This window comes from Nyctereutes procyonoides, unplaced genomic scaffold, assembly GCF_905146905.1.
Source record: "Nyctereutes procyonoides isolate TBG_1078 unplaced genomic scaffold, NYPRO_anot_genome, whole genome shotgun sequence".
NCBI classification, from domain to species: Eukaryota; Metazoa; Chordata; class Mammalia; order Carnivora; family Canidae; genus Nyctereutes; species Nyctereutes procyonoides.
In genome coordinates, this window is record NW_026575043.1 from 32,877,684 (window position 1) to 32,900,190 (window position 22,507).

The window sequence follows — 22,507 nt, forward strand, 5'->3', positions numbered from 1 at the left end:
ATGGCAACCACCATGCTAATGTTTCTATGAATTTGCTTTTTTTTTTTTTAAGACTCCTCAAAAAAATGATACCAATACAGTATTTGTCTTTCTCTGTCTGGATCATTTCACTTTGCATAATGCCATTCAGTTTTCACCCATGTTGATGCAAATAGCAGGATTTCCTTCTTTTTTATAGCTGAAAAATATTCCTCTGTATGTATCATATTTCCTTTATCCAGTCACCCATAGACAATTAGGTTGTTTCTAGACCTCAGCTACTGTGAATAATGATGAATGAACACAGGATTACAGATAAGTTCTTCCAATAATGATTTTATTTACTTCTAGAGGTGGGATTGCTTTAGCATACTACGGTCCTATTGTTAACTTCTTGGGGAACCTCCATACTGTTTTCCACCATGGCTGCACAAGTTTGCCCACCAAGAGGGTGTAAGGATTCACTCTTCTGCACATCCTTACCAGAATTTACCTTTTGTTTTTATGATAACAGGCCTCCCTCCCAACAGGTATGAGATCTCCCCTCACTGTGGTTTTGGATTTCCCTGGTGATTAGTGATGCAAAACATCTTTTCACATACCTGTTGGTCATTTCTAGGTTTTTATGTTCTTTTATTTTTTTTAAGATTTTATTTATTTGGGAAGACAAACAGAGAGCAACAGAGAGAGCAAGAGAGAGCACCAGCAGGGGGTTAGGGGGAGGGAGAAGCAGGGTCCTCACTGAGCAGGGAGCCCAACACAGGACTCGATCCCAGGACCCCAGGATGATGACTGAGCCGAAAGCAGATGCTTAACCCACTGAGCCACCCAGGTGCCCAATTCTAGGTTTCTTTCAAAGAATGTCCTTTGCCCATTTCGGGAGCCAGAGGGTAATTTGTTTCTTTGCTATTGTGTCATAGGAGTTCATTATAGATCTGAATATTGACTCATTGTCAGATTTGTGGTTTGCAAATATCCTCTCCCTTCTCGTAGGCTGCCTTTTCATTTTGTTGATAGTTTCCTTTGCTGTGCGGAAGCTTTTTAGTTTGATGTAGGCCTATTTGTTTATTTCTAGTTTTTTTTTCCTTTGTTTTTGGTGTCAAATCAAAAAAGTCATTGATGAGACCAATGGCAAAATGATTTTCCTTGTTTTCTTCTAGGACTTTGATGTTTTCAACTCTGTGCTCATGTCTTTAATCCATCTTGAGTTGATTTTCAAGTATGTTATAATACAGGGGTCTAGATTTGTCCCTTTATATGTGGGTGTCCAGTTTTCCTAACACTAATTTACTTAGGAGACCATCCTTATCTCATTGTATACTCTTGACTTTGTGGAAAGTTCATTGACCATATATGTAGTGGGTCAATCCTTAGGCTCCGTGTTCTATCCCATGTGCCTGTTTTTACGCCAGGACCATGCTATGTTAAGTTTGAGGTCAAGAAGTGAATGGCTTCCAGCTTTGTTCTTGATTGCTTTGTTCATAATCTTTTGTGGTTTCATAAGAATGTTAGGATTCTTTCCTCATTTCTGTGAGAAATGCTATTGGAATTTTGAGAAGGACTGTATGTAATTTGTAGATTCGTTGGGTACAATATTTATTCTTCCATTTACTCCAACCTATAAACACCAAGTATCTTTCCATTTACCTTTTTAGATTTCTTTCATTGATGTTTTATAGTTTACAATGGATATATCTTTTTACTCCTCAGCTGAACTTATTCCTAAGTATTTTATTGTTTTTGATGCTATTGTAAATGGGACTTAAAAAAATTCTCTGGTAATTCATTGTTAGCTTATAAAAATGCAACTAATTTTTGTATATTGATCTTGTATCCTACAAGTTTACTGGATGCATTAGTTCTAACAGCTTTTTGGCAGTCTTTGTGGCTTTTCTATATAATACCATGTCATCTGTGAACAGAGGCAATTTTACTTCTTCCTTCTTTTTGGATGTATTTTATTGCTCTTCTTGCTTAGTTGCTCTGGCTAGTGTTTCTAGTCTATGTTGAACAGAAACAGTGAGAGCGGGCATCCTTGTTTTGTTCCTGATCTCCACTTTTCACTGCTTTTGTAAGATTTTAGTCGTGGGCTTGCTGTATATGGCCCATACAGGACTCCCCTGCTATCCAAAAGTTCCCTTTATGCCATTTTGCTTTTACAAAAGACCTACATTAGCATCTATTTTTGCTAAGCAAAAATCCAAAAATGGTTTTTGCTTTTATGAAATAATTGCTTTACAATCAAGGTCTCCTAGGAATGATCTGCTTTTGGGTACTAGAGGAAATCATCATGTTGAAGTGCATTCCTTCTACACCCAATTTATGATTATACTTCAATCCCCTTATTACTGATCTGTTCAAGTTCTCTCTATTCATGATTCAGTCTTGACAGGTTATATGTTTCTAGGTACTTGCCCATTCCTTTCAGATAATTTGATTTGTTAGCATAATTGTTCCTAGCATTTAGTACTTAGTATTTCTAGGTATCAGCTATAATGTCTTCTTTAATTTCTGATTTGAGTGTTTTTTTTTTTTTTTTGGTCTAAATATTGTTCAATTTTCTCGTTTCATTGATCCTTTCTATTATCTTCCTAGTCTGTATTTCATTAAATCTCATGATCTGAGTTATTTCCTTCTTTAATTTGTCCTTTTTCTTGTTCCTTGAAGTGTAAATTTACATTTATTTGGAATATTTTCTCTTAATATAAGTATTCATCACCATAAACTTCTGAGAAATGCGTTTGCTGCATTCCATATGTTTTGGTATTTTGTGTTTGCATTTTATCTCAAGATATTTTCTGATTTCCTTTTTGATTTCATCTTTGACCCATTGGTTGTTCACTAGCATGTTGATTAATCACCACATATGTGTGGATTTTCTAGTTTTTTTCTTTTCTTTTTTTGTTTTTTTAAAGATCTTATTTGAGAGACAGAGAGACAGCATGAACATGAGCATGGTGGAGGGGCCGAGCAAGGAAGAAACAGACTCTCTGCTCAGCAGGGAGCCTAATGCAGCACTCGATCCCAAGACTCTGAGATCATGAATGACTGAGCCACCTAGATGCCCATGCTCTTTTCTTGCAATTTTCAATTTCAAATCATGGTCAGAAAAGATAATGAACATAATTTCATTTTTTTTTAATTAAGATTTGTTTTTTGGCCTAACATATGATCTACCCTAAAGAATATTCTACATGTGCTTGAGAATATGTGTTCTGTTGCTGTTGGATGGAAAGTTCCCTGTATCTTTTAGGTCCATCTAATCTAATTAAGTTTGATTTTGTCCTTACTGGTCTTCATTTGGAGTGTGGAGTACTGAAATCCCCTACGATTAGTGCCTTGCTGTTTATTTCTCTCCTGGGACCTATTAGTATTTACCTATATGTGTTTCAGTGCTCCTATGCTGCTCAGCTGGTTTCGGGATTTCTCCCAGAGGGAAATGCTCTGTGTGGAGCTACATACTTGGTGCATCCGTGGAGGACAGAAAACTCAGGAGCCTCTTATGTCGCCCTCTTGGTCTGGATTCATCAAGACTCATTGTTAACTATTCTTATAATAAATAAGACAAAGGGAAACATCTGGGACTAATTTTCAGTTAAGTGTCCAAAATAGATGAATAGAACTGTTTTTGTCAAAGCTAAGAATAACAAACTCACGTGAATAATTACATGTCCTGGCATTAAAGATGGAATTCAATCCAAAAGGCACTGCAGTTACAGCTCCTGTGGGATAAAATCTTCACATATTCAGACCGACTCTTAAAGGAAATGCCACTGAAGGTGTAAACTGGCCCCAGCTCTGCTTCTATTCGACTGTGTGGTGATAGTGAATTACCTTTGACATTTACACCTTAGTTTTCTTCTCTATCAGATAAAATACTAAGTTCCCCACCCCCCAACACTTAAACTCCAAGATTCTCTGATCCTGAACACTGGAAAGCTCAGTATCCAGGAAAGATTAAGAGATTGCCAGAGGTGTGTGATGTGTTGGTGAGAGCCTCTGCATCACCGCTGGTTAGTACAGATGGGGGAGCGAACCTCTGTCTGGAAGTTCAGCAGGCTCCTTCCCAACACAGAAACGTGGCTGCACTTCTCTGGAGCCTGATCGTGAACATCAAGGTGAAGGAGAGACACATGATTAGCAGACCATTACATTCCGAGGGCAGCAGAAGGACAAAGGAAGTGCGAACAAACGCTGGAAGGCTGGTGTAACAGGCAGTCTGAGGTTGTCCCAAGCTAGAACAACTCCATCCTCCCCTGTCCAGTCACAGCATTCTCAGTTTTAAGAAACAGTCTATGTGGTTCAAGACAGCTCTTTTATCTCATCCTATTTATTACTTTGGATATATGCCATGTGGTGTCATTAGAAGTACTCAAGGAGTATGGAGACCCTGGCTAGATAAATTCTATCAGAAAAAGCAGGGCCACAGCAGGCCTTCACTTCACCACATGACACTACTACAACTGTGTACTCGTCAGGAACCCATGGCAAACACATCCTGTCAGCCTGAACCTCAAAATCCGTCCATGATCTAACAATTGATCCACACCTCCAATGGTACTCGCCAATCCAAGCACCATCACCTTTGCCTTCCTACATTTTATCTGTTTTATTTTCCATGTAGTAGCCATGTGCTCTCTTAAGGTATGAGACAGACCATGCCCATTCCCTTGCTCAAAAATTCTTACCAGCTTCCTAACTCACTCAAAATAAGCACAACTCTTTACCATGGGCTACAAAGCCCCCTACTGTCTGGCCCTGAGCTTCTCCTCAGACATTCTGTACTTCCATCCTTACTCTCTGCTCTAACCATCCCAGTCATCAAACAATCCACAAAGACACGACACACTCTCCTGTCCCAGGGGCTCAGCTTTACTACTTTATTGCCAGGACACCATTTCCCTCAGTCATTGGTTTGAATTTCTGCCACATTTTGTTCCTGTCTCTGCTCAATGTCACCCTACCAGGGTGGGCCATCTATCTAAGAAAATTTTCATTATATCCCTTTAACTTTTGCTTCATCTTTTTACAGAGTACAATATGATGTTGTAATCCATGTTCCCCATTTACTCAGTCTCCTCCACTAAATTATGGTACTAAAGTCAGGAACTTTGGTTTCACTGCTGTATCCCACATGGTGAGAATAGAGCATCACACTAATTAAGCACTGAATGTGCTATGAGAATGAATACCTTTACTGCTGTTATTTAAATGTATTTAGGGAGGTCATAAAAAGAAAAGGAACTTAGTGAAATGAATCGCTGGTCCAAACGATAAACACGTATATTTTTCCAGCAGAGCTGGAGTCAACAGAAATGCAGTCATGTCTGAAAAGGACACAAGAAATCCAGGTAGGAAGACCCCAAAATTTGAGTGCTAGGCTGTGGTGTCTTCACATTCTCACCACCACATACGAATCCTTCTTAAACACAGTGCTTGTGATGGTGGTGGAGGCAGTGGAAAGGTGGTAGTGGTGGTGGCGACGGAAGTGGTGGTTGTGGTGATGATGGCAGTGATGGTGGTGGTAGTGACTGATGATGATGGTAGAGATGCTTTGTTCCTAAAATTAAAAACCATGTATGGCAGATTGTTTAAGAACATTCTGCATACTTTAATACTCTGAGAACTTGTAAATATACCCATTTAATAGTTTCTGAGGTCATTTGACCCTGGGTAAATCCGTGATTTCAGTGGATAACGGCACAAAACTCTGAGCCTTCTTTGTATTATTAGTTACTAGTTGAGACTAAATGTCTGAAATTCAGGTTTCCCATTTATGAAACTGGATGAAAAACAATTTAGCTTATAAATGGTATTTGGAATTATCAAACAAGAGTCTGATAATTAGTTGTGCAATTTAATATCACATAATGGAAATGGTCTAACCTGGCTCATACCTGAGACTCTTTGATAGATGGGTGCAGACAAATTTTGGCGAAAATTTCTATTCAGTCACATGTTCTCAGTGTTCTAAGATTATTGCTTTCTTTGGTGAGGCTAGAAATTTTAGCTCCTCAGAAATATAGTGATGGTTAATACACTTGAATGCATGAAGGGTAAAATAAAGCATAACTTCCTTCTCTTTGTTGTATTTAAAATAAATAACTTTTCATCCAGGAAAGTTTGCATTAATTTGTTTAAAGAGTAGTATAACAATACTAAGAACCTCATGTCCATATGTACTCATAACTTTACTTTTTTTTTTAAGATGTATTATTCTTTTGGGATCCCTGGCTGGCGCAGCGGTTTGGCGCCTGCCTTTGGCCCAGGGCGCAATCCTGGAGACCCGGGATCGAATCCCACATCGGGCTCCCAGTGCATGGAGCCTGCTTCTCCCTCTGCCTATGTCTCTGCCCCTCTCTCTCTCTCTGTGACTATCATAAATAAATAAAAATTAAAAAAAAATTTTTTAAAAAGATGTATTATTCATTTTAGAGAGCACACGTGATAGGAGGGGCAGAGGCAGAAGGAGAGAGAATCTCAAGCAGATCCCACCCTGAGCGCAGAGCCTGATAGGAAGCTTGGTCTCATGACCCTGAGAGCAAAACCAAGTCAGATACTTAATGGACTGAGCCACCCAGGTGTCCCTGTACCCATAACTTTTCTATACGTATCAATTATTTCTTACTGCAAGAAACTGCAGTTCTTTTGGTGATGAATGAGGACTTTCCCTGCCCAAGGAAGTTTTCTGGGCACATATGCAAACTGCCAAGTTGATGACACTGATGAGAGCAGTTCTCAACCAATGATGATCCCCTTCCTCATTCTTTAGATACACCAGCTCCCTGGGGTCTCGAGAAAGTGTGTTAATCAGTCACCCGTGCAAGGAGCAGTCACTGATATACCTGTACTCGATTCCTTCCTTTCTCACCCATATGACTCCCTTCCATTGCAGTGGTGTTTGGGATCATTTCCTAAATAAACTACTCAAATCTATGTATTTATTTTTTGGTGAGACCCAAACAAAGAGCACTGGTGCTACATGTGGTCTTAGAAATTGGATTTTTAGGATGGGGTTAGGTGATCTCAAAAAACGCTAATGGGATTGCAGTCGCTAATGGTAAGCTGCATGGTGTTAGCCTACGATTATCTGAAGCAAACAAGTTCTGAGGCTCAGAACCGGGATGAGGCACAGCAGACAGAGCTGCATTCACCCTCAGGGTATCCTGAGGCTTATCAGATTTTAAGCCAAATGTAACTGTAAGCCAGGGCTCTGAAATTAACTCAACAAAAAATACAAAACAAAAAAAGTAGGCTAAAGCCAGCCTTCTCACCCTGTGCATGCTGTGCCAGCGACAGCCAGTGAAGGCCTCCTTAGTAAGCTTGAAAAGAAACTCACTTCCTCCTTCTACGGCCAAAGAGCAGAACGTGTTAAAAATGAAGATGAAGACTTTATTGCTGGGAGTAAGGGCTTACAGTGAGGCTGAACTCCTAGCTGCAGCAAGCTGCCCAAGCTAAAAGACACTGAGATGCTGAGATCTGGCAGGGGACAGTCGAGCGGATGCTTCAGAGAACTCCCAGACTGCCCGTGACAATAGCATAACCTGCTTCTAGTATGTACTTCATCACCCAGAAAGTTCCTTCCCAGTGGTTACTGGACGGTTGGAAGGGCTTCATTAAGGTACAGCTAAGGTGAGATGGCCAGCTTGGAAACGACACCAGTGGGGCTGAAGTCCTGTGCATCAATGGTCCTGCATCTCTGGAGCTCAAATACATGAGTCAAGGAACCAAGGGTGGTGGTTAAGAGTGGCCAATCTCACCATCATGCTCAGTGACCCAGGGCATAATCTATACTTCCCATCCCTCTAACATTAGAGTCTATGCAATCAGGTTCTATACTAGATGAAGGCTGGGTGGGAGACATTCCTCCTAGAAGAGACTTCAATTTCGATAAACATAAAGCTATAAAAACCACTTAGTTATCTGCGGTTTCTCTTGCCAGGAGCCCTGCAGGTGGCCAAGAGATAACACACTATACTACCGACTGGAACCAACTAACCCTTAGGGCCAGGGGATGGGATAGTGACAAGCAGGGACAGAATGTATGTATCTTGAGCTCAGGAGATCGACTGGGGCACCTTGTGGGACTTCCATCCATGGGGATGACCTTCAGCGGGCAACTGAAGAAATCATGGTCTGAAGGGGCAAGACCCCCAGTGTTCTTATACTTTAAGGTCACGTATCTTCATTATTTTGCAAGCAAGCAACCTGGATGGTCAGATGTGCGGATGCTGGCTGAGGTTAATCTGGAATCTATGGGATAAAAGGGAAAAATGATTATTAATGATACGCTCTAAGCTAATTGCAGTTGGAGAAAATGAGTGAAATACCGGATCTTTGTGTTATTTTTTAAAAGTGCATGTGAATTTACAACTATTATTCCAAAACACACAGTTTTTCTAAGTGTGTAGGTAAAATCTTGATGGGCCATGATCTCACTAAAGCAAAGATGAGACCTGAGGAACAGAACGTGAGATGATAATGGTCTGAGTAACGTAAGTGGGGGCTGTAGAAGCAGCTGCCGGAACCCCACTCATTCCTGTTGTCGTGCGAGTTTGTCCACTGCCCCGGCGGGAAGCATGTCCTCTGTCTGTGCACAGGGCAGAGGCTGAGCACCAGGAAGCCCATCCTCTGAACAATCTTAACATAGGACAACTGAAAGCTGCCCTTCTACCCTGGGTCTCCGCACTTAGGACAACTCTACATGTTTCCACCATCACCTGGAGGCCACAGTGGTAATACCCCCATTACCCACAACAGCAACGGGCTCGTTAAACCCTGGGTATTGGCTTCCCATCTCTGTGCGGTCCACACTCAAGGCCAAGACTTCTTCCAACTGCCTCCCAAACTACTTGTGCTCAGATCTTGATCACTGATCTCCTCAGGCGGACATGAACCAAAGACAAGTAATGCTATGAAATTCTCTGAGGGGACTTACTTTTACATCTAGTACTTTGGGGAATATTGAAAATGGAGACAAACAGGTTTTACTGCAAAGCACATCAGGAAACACAATTCAGAGAACAGCACTGTGGCTTTAGCCCTGTTTCCAAGCAGGTGCATGGGAGTTGTGAGTACATTCGTTCCCTCTACTCAACCTCCCAGCTTCGCTGAGACTCTTGGGCCACCATGAAATCCGGAAGGCTGGGGAACCCTCTGCTCTGCCCTCCAGCTGAACCACCCTTTATACTCAGTCCCCTAAATCTTTAGTTGTCAAGACGGCAATCTTTTGAGAACCCACAGCTGCACAGGTATTACTTCCCCCGTGGCACTCTCTACCGGACACGTGATCCCAAAAGTATCTCCACTGTTGGTAAAGGGAATAGATAGATCCTCGTTATTTTTGCTAGGGTCATTATCTTTCTTTCTGTCTAGGGTGAAAAAGTTCCTTATTCTGCAAATTAATTTCTTCATGTGATCCTTATCCCACTCAGGGTTAAATGTCTATAACCATCACCATGAATTGGTCTTATTTCAAATAATATTGCATCGCATCCACAGAACTTTGTGTTGGAGAGACAACTGGTTTCCCTAGCATACAGATGAAGAAGAGTGCAGTTGTGACTAGTTTATGAAGAGACTGACGCTCACATAACGTCAGGGACTCGCCTAAGGTGGGACTGTCAGCTAATGAGAGAGCTTAGACCTGAACAAATCAGTTTAGTGTGTTCCATGGACAACAGAGACAGGAACGCACAAGCGAAGGCATGAAGGACATGGCACGTACATGGGGAAAATGGGATAGTTACTCTAAGACAAGAATGAGGACAGCTGTTAAGCAAGATGTAATGTTTCTAACTGCACTGGTTGCTAAGACTCATACTGATTATAAAGATATTAAACTGTAAAAGTGAGCATGTTAGAATCAGTACCATGACGACAAGGACACTCGCAGAATGTCACGCCCGAGTGACACACGTATATTACTGAACCCTCACAACAATTCCTGTCGATTTGCTCTATTAACAAAATCTGTACCAGTAACTCAATACTAACCCTTGGGAATTGTTTCTTTACTCTTTTAAAAGAATTCAGATAAGTCTTACCTGTTATTTTGCTATTGGAAAAAAAGAATTGACCTACTGGCTTGCACATTTTATTTTGCACAAGCATTACCTGGATTATTTACTAAAACACAGATTCACGGACTTCACTCAAAAGATTTTAGTAAACCTGGGTGGGAACCAGAATATACTTTCAAAGGAGTGTCCTGGGGATCCTGCTGGTCTTCAGACAATGCTAATAGAGGGCTGGCTTAACTGTCCTCTTTTACATTTTTTTTTTCATATTAGTCTCTTGTTAGAGACAGTAATAAAAGTTGTGCTACGGGCAATGGTTTTTGCAGTAGGTATGGTAGCCTGAGTAGAATGGGATGTACACGGATAAAAAAAGTTTACAAAGGCAACCGAATTTGAGCCTTTGAAAGTAGAGAAGCAGGACCGTGGAGGAACTTTAACACAGCCAAAAACTTAGCAATGCAGAGAGGAAAGATGCCACTGTAAGTTTGTGTCATTTCTCTAGCAACCCGAATACTTTCATTTATTCACCATGAATACGATGTATGCAGTATCTTGTAATAAGTGCAACAGCAACTCTCTGCCTGGTTTCCCACCTAAGATATGCAGAGGGGATTACAGGGTTGAAACCAGGCTCCCCCGCCCGGAATCACTGGTGCTAAGAGCCCGAGAGAGGGAAAACTTCCACATCAAGCCCTAGGAGACCCAAAACACAAGTCCCTAGTCCACGAGTAAAGGGTAATAGCACACTCTTTATGCCTTCTAGCCTCCTCCCCAGACACCTGCCCGCACCTCTCCACACACGGACATCCACACAACACGTTTGCACTTATTAGGTAACAGCATTAAGCAAATGTGAGATGCAGAATGAACAATAGAGAATAGTTGGGATGATCTGGTTATGTCTCCAGAGCTAACAACATAACACAGCCTTTTTGATTTTCCATAACATCTTAGGCAGCTGCCAAATGGTCTCTTATTTATAAATTACTCATAACTAAGTGCATGAGTAAGAGACTTAATGACAGGAAGTTTCATAGCTTTGGAGTTAGGAAGGGAGGGAGATGGAAGGAATCAAATACCTAGACTGGCTCCCAGGTAGGCCACATGTGTCATACACGCTCTTGAAAAACTACTTGAATGTTCATAACTTCAGTCTCCGCTTTTTAAAAATACTGGTTTTCACGTTTGTTGTAATCCTCAAATAAGATCAACACAGATACCATCAGACAGCATTCTAATAAGAACAATCGTTTTGAGCTTTATGACAGCTTACAAATAGCAAATAATATAGCAAGATAACTGGTGTATGTTACTTATTAGCAGATGCTTCTCTGTTTATGTTTGACTGTGACTTTCAAAATTTGTCTTTTTATGTAACCTGAGTGTCTCTTGTATATGTCTTAGATCATTTTAAAATTTCTTCTCAGAATCTCGGTTTTATCAAGTAAATTTAATCTATATACATTTTCCATTAGCAAGTTTCTAATTTCCATCTTATTTTATACGTCCCTTTATTATGTTTTTATTTTTCTTTTCAGGCTTCCTTGGATTTTTTTCCCAGCAGTGAAGAACTGTAGTACCCACAGCACACTGAGTAGAAGCATCATGCTCCTGGTGGTCCCCTCGCCCTCGCGCCCCATGGGGCCAACATGGAGGTGCCAACTCTACACCACACCTGAGTGGGTTTGTGTCGCACCTGAGGAACACCGACCATGGAACACCCTCCCCTCTTACCGAAGGCAGAGGTAAGAGCATCCTGCTCTTCTAGAGGGAGTGCCGGCTGCATTCCTCAGGGCTGCCTGCTGCACATAGAACACTGGGACACAGACCAAGCAGAGCAGTCAGGGCTTCGTATTCCTGCCACGCCCAGCAACAACGTTCACAAGTGCTCAGGGCCTGTGGCAGTTTGCTGTCCCCAGTACCTGACCCTACGCTTTCTTGGCTGAACTGGAATAATCACATGAGTATACCACTCCACCTGCCGTTCTGGTAAATCTGACCAACTGGGACTGGGGCTAACAATATTTGTCTTGTACAGAATATGATCAAGGCTATTCTCAACGGAACGTTAAGCAGCAAGATGAGGCCAACCCATCATAGTATCGGCTTCAACAGTGCTGCCCAGGGCCCCAAACTCAGTCCCTTGTGAATAAGCCTCCAACAGGGCCAGTGGGTCTTATCTCAGACACTGGGGACATAGTTAGGCAGCAGTGACCAGAGCACATTATAGGTACTGGAGGACGGGTCCTCACTGCTCGCCCCGGCTTCCTGCAAGCCGCATGCAATGTGCTCCAGGAACATGTGAGTGCCTGTGCGCTGGGGCCTGGGCAACAGGTAAAGTTGCTGAGTTCAGATACGGAGTGACTTTGGAATTGGCCACAATTTACCATCTGAGTCATCCCCTGAAAGTTGTAATGTCTCCAAAGTCCCAAAACAGTTAGGTTAGACAGGTCCTACCAGGTGACTGGTTGCCTGGGTGGGGAGAGGACTCCTGGAGCTTCCTATTCTGAATCCTCTCCTTGAAGCCCTTCCTACACAGGCTTGTATGCGACCGGCCTGGTTGAAGGACAGACCCAGAAGGATACAGCCACATTTTTTCCATACTTGGGTCATTTCTATTTTGCCTGAATCCCACTTATGCAGGTTATATTGACCAAATTTGCTAGTTTTTAATTCACATCGGTGAACTTCACTTTTTGAAACACCTCTGCAAAATTCAGGAATTTTTCACCTATTTTTGAACTGTTTTATTTACATTTTGATGGACTCTTCATCATTTCATTATTCTTCAGTTCTCTTTTCTCTATCATTATTGACATTCATGAGCAGAAAAAAATGGCATAAATTAACAGTATCATATGTAGAAAAAGTGAACTAAAGAAATATCTGAAAATAATGGAAGACAGTGGCATTGCACATTTTATTAATAACAGAAGCATCTATAAATAACAACGCACATTAGACATTTATAAAGTGTAACCATCTTCAGTTATGTATAATTTTATAAGCAAAACGAAAAGTGTATTGCCCAAAAGACATCTGTGGCTATTATTCATGAACATTACATTTTAACATCTAAAGTAAACTCCGTGTTTATAGAATTTTGTTTGCTTTTAGAAGCCTCCTCAAGTATATTTTGTTGTATTTTCCATGCGATGATTTCTGAAAATAAAGAATCTCCTTTTGTGTACACAAATTTTCTTCATGGCAGTGTAATACAAACAGGCCTCAAGTCCTACAGTAACCAATAATAATTTTTTAGGCAATAGGCAATATTAAAGCAATCTTATTTTCTTTCATATTTGAATGGCCAGTTTCTGGGAGTTTTCTGGATGGATCTTGCATATGAATTCCATATAGTTTCTTCCATCTTTATGAACCTAATTTCTTTTTTTTTTTTTTAAAGATTTTATTTGAGAGACAGAGTGCACACTCACGCACACATACAAGTGGGAGCAGGTAGCAGCGGGGATAGGGAGAAGCAGACTCCCCACTGAGCAGGGAGCCCAACATGGGACTGGATCCCAGGACCTTGAGATCATGACCTGAGCTGAAGGCAGACCCTTAACCGACTGAGCCACCCAGGTGCCCCTAACCTCTTTTATTAAAGAACTTGAACCATATTCTCCTAGGACAAAATCAGAGAGTATTTAGGGTGTATCATACAGTGTTATTCCCCAACAATCCACCCTGCCAACAAAGAGCATTTCCTCCAGAAAAATGTCCAGAAATATGTTCTATTTTACCATCAAGGTAAAATCCCATACAACCTATAACACTCTCTGTAAGGCTGGGGTAGGCGCATGTTGATTTAAAAGTCTTAGACCCCAATCTTCACTATTTTCATAAGGGCTACTTGTTGGCCTAATCCAAAATGCTTTCAGTAGGTGTGCTCTGAGTAGGTGCAAACACAAATATTCTTAAGCTCACTCATATAGCTTTAAAATTTAAATTACTACCTACATTCCTTTATGATAGAAACAGAGAGAATTAGATATAAAAGAGCCTTCAAAAATCATTTAACAGTCATTCTCATTTTACAGATAAGACAACTGAGTCACGAAAATACTAGTGTTGTTCATCACCAGGTTTGGAACATGAATCCATGTTTCTCAAACGCAGGGTCACCACTCTCTGCACTATGACATGTGCCCTTAGTGTAAACTACACACTTTCACCACAGCAAGGTGAACACCTAGCACATTAAGCCAATCCCTTCCTTCCAAAAAATTGAGGAGGAGGAAACAGGAGGAAACTGCTAGATTGTGTCCCTCCCACAATTCACACACAGAAATCCTCACCTTCAAGGTGATGGTAACAAGAGCTGGGGTCTTTGAAAGCTGACTGGGTCATGATGGTGGAGACCTCGTGAATGGGATCAGTGCCTTAATAAAGACAACCACGGAGCTCCCACATCCTTCTACCATGTGAGCACACAATGGGAAGGTGCTGGTTTGAATCAGAAAGAGGGCCCTTACCAGACACAGGATCTTCTGACACTTTGGTCTTTAGAGTCTCCAGTCTCAAGAACTGTGAGAAATACGTTTCTGTTGTTTACAAACCACCAGTTTATGGGATTTTTGTTATGGCAGCCTAAACCGACTAATTCATGCTATGCAGCTAGAATTACCCTGATATCAAAGCCACACAAAGAAAAAAAAAAAGCCACACAACAAAACTACAGACAAGTTATTTCCTATAAACATCAATATAAGAATTTTCCACAAAATACCATCAAAGCAAAATCCAAGAATGTATTACAAGAACTATTCACAAAACCAAGTAGGATTTATTCCTGGAATGCAAAAATGGTTTAACATATGAAAATCAAACAATGACATACATCACAGCAACAGAATGAAATAAAAAAATCCCATGATTATCTCAATCAGTGCAAATAAAGCTTCTGACAGAATAAAACAATCTTTCATGATAAAAGCACTGAACAGACCAAGAATAGAAGAAAACCTTCTAAAATAATAAAGGCCATATATAAAAAACACATGGCAACCATTATACTCAAATGTAAGAACCTGAAAGCTTTTCCTCTAAGATCAGGAACAAGGCAAGGGTCCCCAAGGCATGTTCCACTTTTATTCAACATAGTAACGTAAATCCTGCCAGAGCAATTAGACAAGAAAAAGAAATAAAAGTTATCTAGATAAAAGAGGAAAAAGTAAAATTATCTTTGTTCACAAATGACATACTCTTATATGCAGAAAATCCCAAAGATGTCACAGACAAAGTCGACTGGAATTAATAAACAGATTTAGCTGTCAATAAAAATAAAAATAAGCCCTTACACATATGGTAGTAAAATATCTGATAATGACACAGAACCATTCAAGGGGGAAAGGCCTCATTTCAACAAATGGTGTTAGAAAACTGGATACCCACATGTAAAAAAGAATGAAGTCAGACTCTTGGCCTGTATCACATACAAGAGGACTCAAAATGGATCAAAGGCTTTATACTAAGAACTAAAACAATGAAACCTTTAGAAAAATACATAGGAGAAAAGCTTAACTACATTTGCTTTGGCAATGATTTCTTGGATAGGACACCCAAAGCAAGGCAACAAAAGAAAAGAAAAATAGATAAGTTGGATTTCACCACAATTAAAAATATTTGTGCAACAAGGACATAGTCAAGAATAAAAAGGTAATCCACAGAATGGGAGAAAATGGTTGCATATCATATATCTAATAAGGGGATTAACAGAATTCAGCCAAAAAAACCTAAAACACCTGATTAAGAAATAGTCAAAAGACTGAACAGACATTTCTCTAAGGAAATGACCATCTAGTGTATGAAAAGATGCTCAAGACGGGCAACTGATAATTGATAGGGAAATGCACTCAAAACCACAATGAGATACCACTTCATATCCATTAGGGTGGCTATTAACAAGAACAAAAAAACTAGAAAAGTTTTGGTGAGGATGTGGAACAGCTGGAATCTCTGGGCACGGCTGGTGGGAATATAAAATGGTGCAGCCACTGTAGAAAATAGTATGGGGGTTTCTCTGAAAATGAAACATAGGATTACCATATTCTCCAGCAATTCCAGTTTTGGAGTTTCAAAATAAGTGGAGGCAGGGACTCCTAAGGATATCTTTATCCACATGTTCACAGAAATGCTGCTCACAAGAGTCAAAAGGTAAAGCAACCAAAGCACCCACTGGTGGATGAAAAAAGAGGCAAAATGTGGACTATTCATACAGAATGGTCTTCAGCCCTAAGGAAAAAAAAGTTTGACATTCAAAAAACTGTGCTCAACATCAGCCAGTCACGCAGGAACAATTATGGTATGATTCCATCTACACATAGTCAAATTCATAGATACAGAAATTAAGAGTGGTGGTCGTTAGGGCCTGGAGAGAAGGAGGAACGGTGGGGCAGTGGTTAATGGGCAAGGAGGCACAGCCTGAGAGCACGGAGAAGTTCCGGAGGTGGATGGCGCTGACAGATGTACAGCAGCGTCAATGTACTTAATGCCGCTGGACTTTTAGTTACAATGGTAAATTCTACTATGCATGTTTTTCCACCATGAAAACAACTACATCTATATATCACAAAATGTTAACACTGTAGTGTGAACAAGCTTCCCTCTTTCACTGGGACATTTCCTCGAAGGCTCCATCTGCCCCAGTCCATTTGTATATCCTCACATAGTGCCTGGCTTGAACTGAGTCCCCGTCCCTGAGACACAACGTTCAAAAGTCATAAAAAGAACAAGCAAAGGAAACAACTCTTGGATACCTTCCATGAAAGAGGCACCATATTTTGTAGTAATAATATACAAATAAATAAGATAAAGTGTTAGCACTACACTCCATAAAATATGGTGAGTGCAGAAGCACAGAGGAGTGGATCCTGGGTCTCTGCTGGGAAACGCCAGAGATAGCTCTGAAGAGTACACACCTTTCCAAAGGTTTGTGGAAGTACTACAAATGTATTTTATATTTTACCATTAAAAATCATAAAGTTGCAAGTTTTACTACCTACAAAACAACTTCTAGCTGCTGATAAAGATCTACTGCATTAAAGTCTTATAAAAACAGCCGACGGAAATACGAGGGGAGACAGTACCAATTAGGGACAGATGTGATCAAAACATTTCTTATTTTAAGTTTTCTTACATTTGCACAGCTAACAGGTTGCTATGGCAACTTAGTTACCTTGAGATACTCAGAGATTAAACAACTATAATGTAGAAAACCCACATTTTCACTTTTATTACTTTTATTTTTTTATTAATTACACTTTTAACAAAAAGATGAGAGTTACTGCAGATTATTATTATTATTTTTTAAAAGACAATAGTAGAAGATGTTGTTCACAGACCAATGAGTTCAGGAAAATAAACGAGGAAAAGGGCCACCCCCAAACTCTCATCACCCTGCAGAGCTCTAAGCCTGTGTGTGCATGTCTGTCTGGGGACGGGGTAAGAGGGGACCCTGGAATGTAACTACAAAGTAAAACTTAAAATGTGACATGTGACACATAGCTTCTGAAAATTAGAAAGCAAGAAAGAGGGAATCATTGCAGCTTTTTTTTTTTTTTTAAAGATTTTTATTTATTTGTTTATGAGAGACCCACAGAGAGGCAGAGACACAGGCAGAGAGAGAAGGAGGCTCCATGCAAGGAGCCTGATGTGGGACTCGATCCCCAAACCAGGGATCATGCCCTGAGCCACCCAGGGGTCTCTCATCTAAGCTTTTTAAAAAACATCCCACTGAAGCATGAAGTCTTCAAGAGCACCTGAATCCAGAACAGCAACCGTGATTTACGATGCTGCAGGTACTGCGGAGACCACCGTGGAGCACCCGGTGACAGCCATCCCCGTCTGTCCTAGACTCTGTGCTAGCATCAGGGAGAAGGCAGCTTGGGTGATGGGAGGGCGCCAGGCCACGCAGGGGCGCATGGGACCATCTCAGCACAGAGCACAAGGCCACCAAGCCAACAAGGACACTCTGAGGCCAGAGGCATGAGGTGTTTTGGGGTCGAGAGCCGTCTGGCAGCCTCCCCACTTATAGGCTGACGCCCCTACCTGGTGCCTGGTGTCCGGAGCAGCTGGAGCAGTAGCTCTGGGATGACTTGCTGCTCATGTCCCAACCCCTGCTAGGAGGATCCGTAAACTTCCTCCTCCTTCCCAAGGGTGAGGCAAGATGATTGGAGCTGCTCAGGGTTCCTAAAACTCAGGGTGATTGTAGGACTTCCTACGGTTTCTGCCGTGAACAGTTCAGCGATCGAGGCTTCCAGTGAGGCAGGTCCTGAGGTTTCAGCACCACCAGGAGAGGGGCTGCGGGAAGAGCAAGGCCAGCTGTGCGTGCCCTTTAGTGTGAGACGGACCACTTCGGGAAACTACTGCCTGTCTTCAACCAACACTCCATGTGCTGCCTACAAACCTGTTCCTGGGCACGAGGACCCTCGGAGGAGTGGCTTTCCCAGTCTGGCAGACGTTTCATTATTGCCACCGGCAGGTAAAGGGGCCTTCCTGGGGAAAGCACAGGTGTCAGCTGTCTGCCTCAGTGGCTCCGGGAACACAGAACACTGGTCCTCACGGGGGGCCCCAGGCCCCAGCACACACGTCTGCACCTTCCTCACCATCCTCAGCATCCGCCCCGTGTAGCCAGCAGAGGAAGAGAGCAGGTGCTCATGTCACGTCTTCACAAGCCAGGCTTGGAGGTCTCGTCTGTCCCGTGTCCCCACCGTAGCTCAAGTCCAGACATAGGGCCTCACAGGATGAAACAGGCCAGTAGGAATTTAGCTTAGCTGTGGGCTTGGGGCGTGACCTATAAATTTATATTTATAAAGGTAGGCAGTTTATTTCCTCACGGAAAAACATTTTCATTTCCTGAATTTATTTTCTGGGGGAAGAGAGTGAGGAGGTGTACGGAGCCCACACACTTCCGTCTGTTCCCAGATGCATGGCACGTGTGCGTGCCGAGCCACCCCAGTGGTCTCGAACCCTCACCCCCACAGCACACGTCCGCTTCCATGCCCTCCCACTCTGCCCTCAGCCGCAGGCCACATGTCTTCTCCCCTTCAGGCTCCTGCCGCAGCCCAGAGTTCCCATCCTCACGTCATGTCCGCCTCGCCCAGGTCACCAGTCCTTTCACAGGCGCGTCCACTGTGTCTCAGGGATGACCTGGCAAGCTGATAATACAATGAACGCTAAAGTCTTAGCAGAAACCAGGAAGGGTTTCCCACAAACTAAATCCAGCGCATCATAATCCCTGGAGGTGTTTGTTACGTTCGCAAAATCTAAACCATGACCCGGGAAGTAGGATCTTTCGAGGCAACTTAAATCAACATTTAGAAACAGCTCCAGGTGACTCTACTGCACGTGAAATTTTAACAACCAAAGGGTTCGCTCTACATCTTCCTGGGTAACATATCGGATCATCACAGCCAGAGAACTGTGTCCCCATCAACCATGGTGCAAGGGAAGAAACCGGGCCTAATGGCCCGAGTATCACTGGGATTGAGTCTACAAATGGTAACAATACTATTTAACCAGTTAATGCCTTGGAGCATTAAATGTTCATCTCTTTAAAATTTGTGAACTGACAAAAATCTGCTATTTTCACTGAGATGACTGGAAGGTGACAAAATCAATACGAAGTTTTGACATCTACTTGCTTTTGTCTCTAACCTTCGAATTTTGAGGACGTCACTCAGCACTGGTTGGCCAACCAAGGCCTCTAACATCTATCTCCAGTCACACACACACACCCCACAGCCTTCCTGTGGCCATGTGGCGCCTCCGGGGTTCCTCCGCACGGTCTTGTATTACTCTACTCATCCCACACGTGGTATTTTGCTTAGTTTACCTTACTCTAAAATTCCCTGTCAAAACATACATTTTACAAAGGCTTCTTTCTCACCCCACTATTTCTAAACATTCCCTGGATTTATTCCAGAAAATTAGCTCCCCACTTCACATACTTCTGTAACACACACACGTTATGTTATGTTGATTTCAACATATTTTAGCAGGTGGAGCAAAAATATTTTCCTTATGTGCCAAGGTCTATCAATCAGTAGTGGCTGCATGGGGTCCTGGGGCAGGGCACGGGAGTGGTCGTCCATATTTATGGCCATTATGGAAGAGCCAGGATTGACTAGATGTTTGTTCTGTGACTGGGGCTGGGAATGGCCGGCAGCGGTAACTCTTACATGGAACAATTTACACTTGCAAGCATCACGGATCATTAGAATCGGCCCCACCATAATTCTGCAGCAACCTTTCATTCAAATTCACACCACAAAACCCACTGTCACAGATTGCCAATGATGTCTGTGGTCAAAGGATACTTGAATTGTTATGATTAAACCAGAAGAGTCTCATTTGAGCTCTCAGACCTTCATTCTCTTAGTCTGTGAACTTCACATAGATTTTTGAAAGAACACTTCGGGAAGGCAAATGCAAAGTTCCAGGCGCCTGTGCTTGCCTTCTCAGAGCTGCTCACATGCCAGGCTGACTGAAGTCAGCACAGGCTACATAAACACAGAGATTTAGCAAGTTCAGGCTTCTCTGTTTTCCCAGGTATTGGCTGTTCAGCCACAATCACCACTACAGAAACAGGCAACCATGGCTGACGAGGTCTGAGCAGTAATAGTTCAGGTTCTTTTTTGTTTTCCTTAAAGATTTTATTTATTCATGAGAGACACACACAGAGAGAGAGGAGGCAGAGACACAGGCAGGCTCCTCACAGGGAGCCTGATGCAAGACTCAATCCCCAGACCAGGGATCACACCCTGAGCCAAACGTAGACGCTCAACTGCTGAGCCACCCAGGCATCCCAATAGTTCAGGTTCTTATTCAAAAGCATAAGAAGAGTAAAACCAATGAGACAGTTGGTCAAGGAAGATGTTAACGTTAAACATCAATACAAAATATCTTAAGGGGCTACAGAGATTGCTAATCATGGGCCTGAGGATTTAAAGTATAAAATCTTTTGGAAATCTCAGGAGATAGGATACAAGGATGGAGACTCCTCATCCACACTTCTGTGAAGACAGTGAGGCCTGGAGGAAGACATTAGATTTTTAATTTTTCTACATTTTGTATTACACATATTTTCATATACTTAGAAAGGCCTCAACTGACACTAAACAAAGTAAGTAAACTGCTCTTGCTTCAGAACTTTAACACTATCCAACCAAAACATCCAAGAAGCAAACATCTCTCGAGTGAACTCTGCTCCTAATACAAACTTTAAAGTGAGCTAGTATGTCCAGTCAATTTCTTTACAAATAAACTGGATACTCAGATAAAAAGCAGCAGACTACAGATGGCAATCACTACTACAATAAAGTGAGAAAGGTTTCCCATAGTTTCCAGGTGTCTTCATGATTAGAATAAACGACTGTTTATTTGTTGTTAGAAAACAACAGTAAAATTAAATTATAAAGAGAGAATAATACCTGCCTTCATAGCTTAGAATATATGTAAGATATCTAGCTAGAAAAAATAACACAACATTAAACAGCTTTAAACTTAGGTTTCCAAACAAAAATTAAATATTGTAAAAGATGTCTGATAGAAAACACAGTTTGTGAAGAGTATTTAACAAAGATATCTCACCCTAGCAACTGAGAACTAAGTTCTAGAGATACACACACTGCACGGCAAAGGCCCACACCATGCCCCTCGTCGGCAGAGTGACAGCTGCAGAGGCCGTAGCAGGACGGACCCCTCGCCCCCCAGTAGCACTTGGGTTTATGAGGAGGGACCTGTGACTGAGGGGACAAGAGGAAGGGGAAGGAGTCAACAGAGAATACCAACATGCAGTGAAGGAACGGGTTTCCTGCCATCTGCTTCAGAGTTTCAGCAGGAGGACCACCCATGGACCTCTGGATACGCCCCATGTGAGGATGCAATGCCAGGTCCAGGGTACCCCAAAGCCCCAGATGCCAAGTCCACAACTCTCCCCACTCTGCCACCAGCCAAATGCATCCACAAGAACCAACTGTTACAGGAAAAACCACCAATGAGCTACAGCGCCACCTTCCACATGAAAAAGAAAGGTTTCTAATGGCCAGCCTGTTAAATCAGAAGATCCAAAGTAAACATAAAACCTTAATTAAGGAAGGTGATTGCTACTTCAAACGCTGAAGCAGAAGTCCATGTCTTCAAACACCATGAACAATCAAGGAAATAGGATAGCACACAAAAAAATAATTATCTGGCAACCAAACCCAAAGGCACAGAATACCACAATCTAACTGATAAAAGAATTTGAAAGAGTTGACATGAAGATATTCAACAAGCTACAAGAAAGCTCAAGACGGTAATTCAGTGAACTCAGGAACAAGATTAATGAACAGAGTAGTTATCAAGGAGATTATTTAAAGTTATAAAGAAGAGCCAAACAAATTCTAGAACTGAATAATTCAATAAATGAGATGGGGAATGAAGCATCAATAACTGGCAGACCAGACGGAAAGGAGAATAAGTGACCTGGAGGATAGAGATGTAGAAATAATTCAGTTCAATGA

At 41.9% G+C, this 22,507-nt stretch overlaps 1 protein-coding gene across 7 annotated transcripts in view; it reads right to left on the reverse strand.

Annotated features, from left to right (window-relative positions):
- Nucleotides 1-5,384: 5,384 nt before the first annotated feature.
- Nucleotides 5,385-22,507, reverse strand: part of ZWINT (ZW10 interacting kinetochore protein) — a 28,009-nt gene continuing 10,886 nt past the window's right edge. For 2 of the 7 annotated variants that reach the window (XM_055323025.1, XM_055323018.1), the window contains one exon: nt 7,351-8,232. In XM_055323025.1, the coding sequence (XP_055179000.1) occupies nt 8,221-8,232 (12 nt within the window). In that variant the 3' untranslated portion in view covers nt 7,351-8,220. The other 5 variants (XR_008664132.1, XM_055323019.1, XM_055323017.1 and 2 more) reach the window with 5 other exon arrangements.